At 46.1% G+C, this 3,072-nt stretch overlaps 1 protein-coding gene across 1 annotated transcript in view; it reads right to left on the bottom strand.

The window, feature by feature from the left end:
* Window positions 1-3,072, bottom strand: part of SOS2 (SOS Ras/Rho guanine nucleotide exchange factor 2) — a gene marked incomplete at its 5' end in the record, with an annotated part of 40,988 nt that overhangs the window by 10,880 nt on the left and 27,036 nt on the right. The window contains 3 exon segments of the mRNA XM_017738808.1: window positions 977-1,099; window positions 2,083-2,164; window positions 3,001-3,066. Coding sequence (XP_017594297.1) covers window positions 977-1,099; window positions 2,083-2,164; window positions 3,001-3,066 — 271 coding nt within the window.

Genomic DNA, 3,072 nt, shown 5'->3' with positions numbered 1-3,072 from the left:
CTGGGAACACCAAAGGCCTGGTAAGCTGTCCAAGGCCAGCAGCACACAGGATATCAAGGTTACACTGAGATTGTGTAACTTGGATCACATTCAAGAAGGTGCTGGCTGCTCTGTGTCGAGGAAAACTACAGGGCTGCACACATATTTATCTTTTTAATCTTTTATATATATATGCACACGGGTGTCTGAGAAAAATGGGACCCCTAAGTGACTTTCTGAACACCTTGGACCCTTCACTTTGAGTCAACTGCTGTTGCTCCAACAGGAATGTGTGGTAGCAGAGTTCTGGTTATATAATTAATAGTATTAATTGCTATTAATATAACTAATATTATTGATAGTAATATTAATGTGCTATTAATAGGAACATCTTGATACTACTCATCAGTGTAAGGAATAAAAGTTGCTCGAGCAAACACTGGTTGTGATCTGTGTCTCCTCCTGACTCGATCCCCAATCAGGGCAACAATTACCCTCATTCATGCTAGAAACGCTTAATTGTTCCCCAAATTAGCTCGGTCAGCAAGAACCTTGAAGATTCACTGCAGCCCACTGCAATGTGCAGCACAGACAAGAGTCTCCCTGTCTGTGAGCAAACACATCCACGGGGCTGGGAAAGGGAGTGAAACACCAGCAGGGCTGGAAAACTGGGAACAGAGGAACTATCTTCACAGGGCTGGGAACAAGGAATGCATTGAGAGCGCGGCCAGCCCCGCTCTGAGCTCCACATCTCTCACCCACAGGCGCTGTGCAGAGCAGCCACGCCGTGTCTGTGGGTGGGGATCCCAGCTGGGCCAGCTCCAGCAGTCGCTGGGACTAATCAGGACACGATTTGGGATATTAGGCTGCTGGCAGACGTGGCTAAGTCCCTACTCGACAGCACAGCAGTCTCCACCAGATTAGTGTCTCCAGGAGCTGTGTGCAATCAGGGCACTCCAGCCTGCCTCTGCCAGAGCAGGGCAGAGGGCAAACAGACCTGAGCTGCACGGGCTGGACGTATTCCTTGCGGAAGCGCTTCAGGTCGGCGCTGATGGGCTGCTCCCCCTTCTCGATGGCCAGCCTGTCTGCCTCCGTGGGCTCGGGCTCTGGGATCTCAAACCTGGGGGGAAAGCACCACAGAGCTGATGGCAATGAAGACAAAACACAGCCCCTCTGTGCAGCACGTGGAGAGAAGCTGCAGTTTATATGAATTTATTTATATAAATTCAGTGTGGGGAGAATCAGGCGCTCCTCTGCCATCCAGTTTGCCTGGAATTCCTTCCTCCCCAGCTCCACACCCTGCTAATTCGCTGGTTCTCTGCTCATCACAAGATGTCTAGACTGGGATAGAAGGTTTTTAAGGACCTGCTGGCTTGATTAAGGGAAGATTAGACGAGAGGTTAAGAGCAGCTTTAACACACTGCATTAAAATGCTGTTTACCTTAAGTCTGTGCCTTCAAACAAACTGCCTGGAACATTTCTGTCCTTATTTCCATCAAGATTGGGTGCACTCAACTCTCTCACGAGCCAGTTTAGCAGTTCACAACATCACCACCCACAGCCCAGGCACACCAGGTGCTGCAGCTCATACATCATTCAGGTAAGTCATTTAAACTTGGAAAAGGAAGCTTGCACTGAAAACCTGGATCATTGTTTTAAAGTTACTGGTTTACAAACTTCACTAAAACACATGAAACTCGACACTGGGATCCTGAGCAGGAAAGGAGCAGTTGGAATCTCCGATCTTTGTGGGTCCCTTCCAACTTGGGATGTTCTAGTATTCTGAATGCACAAAACTCACCAGGAACTGGAGTAACAGGACAAGGGAAATGGCTTCATACTGAGAGAGAGGAGGGTTAGATGGGATATTGGGAAGGAACTCTTGACTGTGAGCGGCTGGGCCTGCCCTTGGATCCCTGGAAGCATCCAAGGCCAGGTTGGATGAGGCTTGGAGCAACCTGGGATAGCAGAAGGTCTCCCTGCCCATGGCAGAGGGTGGGACTGGATGGGCTTTAAGTTCCTTTCCATCCTAAACCATTCTGGGATTCTGTTCTATGATTCCAAAACTTTTCCATGCCTTCAGAAAGGAGGATCACTCCTCACCTTTCTATCAGCAAACTCAGCAGCTCCTGGGGCTTGCAGAAGGAGCGGTAGGTGGTCAGGAAAGTCCGAACGAAATTAGGATCTGTGAGGACAGAATAAGAAAATGATGGCAGTGGGTTTTTATCTAGTTGCAAAATATCAGAAATAAAATACAAAGAAAAAGTTTAACGTGCAGAAAAGATACTGAGGTTGTAAGTCAAACACTGTATTTGAAAAACACCACAAATTCCACTGCTTGGGGAAGTTTCACTCAGTTCTTCGGTGCATTTGCCTGAAAAATACTGAACTACACATCCAATATTCTCGTAAAAACTCTGTCTCAGCCTTCCCTGAGGAATGACTCTCCCTGATCATGCAGCTGTACTACTGGAGAAGTTGAACAAAAACTAACACCTGTCCCACCAGCACCAGCTTCCCCTTGCACCCCAAAACTGACACCCAACATTTTCCTCAACATCAGCACTTCACAGAACTCCTTCAAGGTTTCACTTTGTGCCTTTCAGCTACTGTTTCACAGGAAAGGCTGAGAAATGCTGATTGTGATTTGCATCTATTTCAATGCAGATACTTCACAGGGTGGCAGGCTGAATGTAATAAATATAAAAAATACAGAAAATATAAAAAATATCACCTTCAACTTTTTTCTTCCTTCACAGACACTCAGCCTGTAACAGCTCCACTGCTTTAGCCATGATGAAACATGGAAACATATTTTTGTGTTTTTTTAAAGGATGAAGGGTTTGCATACCCAAAATTTCCTTAGAGCTTTCCAAGCAAAGCCAGGTGATTTAATAACATATTTTACTCCCTGCAAATCTTACTTTACATTTAATTACAAGCAGAAAAAAGCCCAGCAAACTGAAGAGAAAAGGATTAACTTCATCACCCATGTAAGAATAAAAATACAGCTCAGGATACCTGCATACATATGGTAGGTCAACCTCTCGATGAGCTTCACCACCGTCCCCCCTTTGATGATGGGAATGCCAT

The sequence above is a fragment of the Corvus brachyrhynchos genome, unplaced genomic scaffold, assembly GCF_000691975.1.
Source record: "Corvus brachyrhynchos isolate BGI_N302 unplaced genomic scaffold, ASM69197v1 scaffold245, whole genome shotgun sequence".
Lineage (NCBI taxonomy): Eukaryota > Metazoa > Chordata > Aves > Passeriformes > Corvidae > Corvus > Corvus brachyrhynchos.
This window is presented reverse-complemented; position numbering and strand designations above follow the sequence as displayed.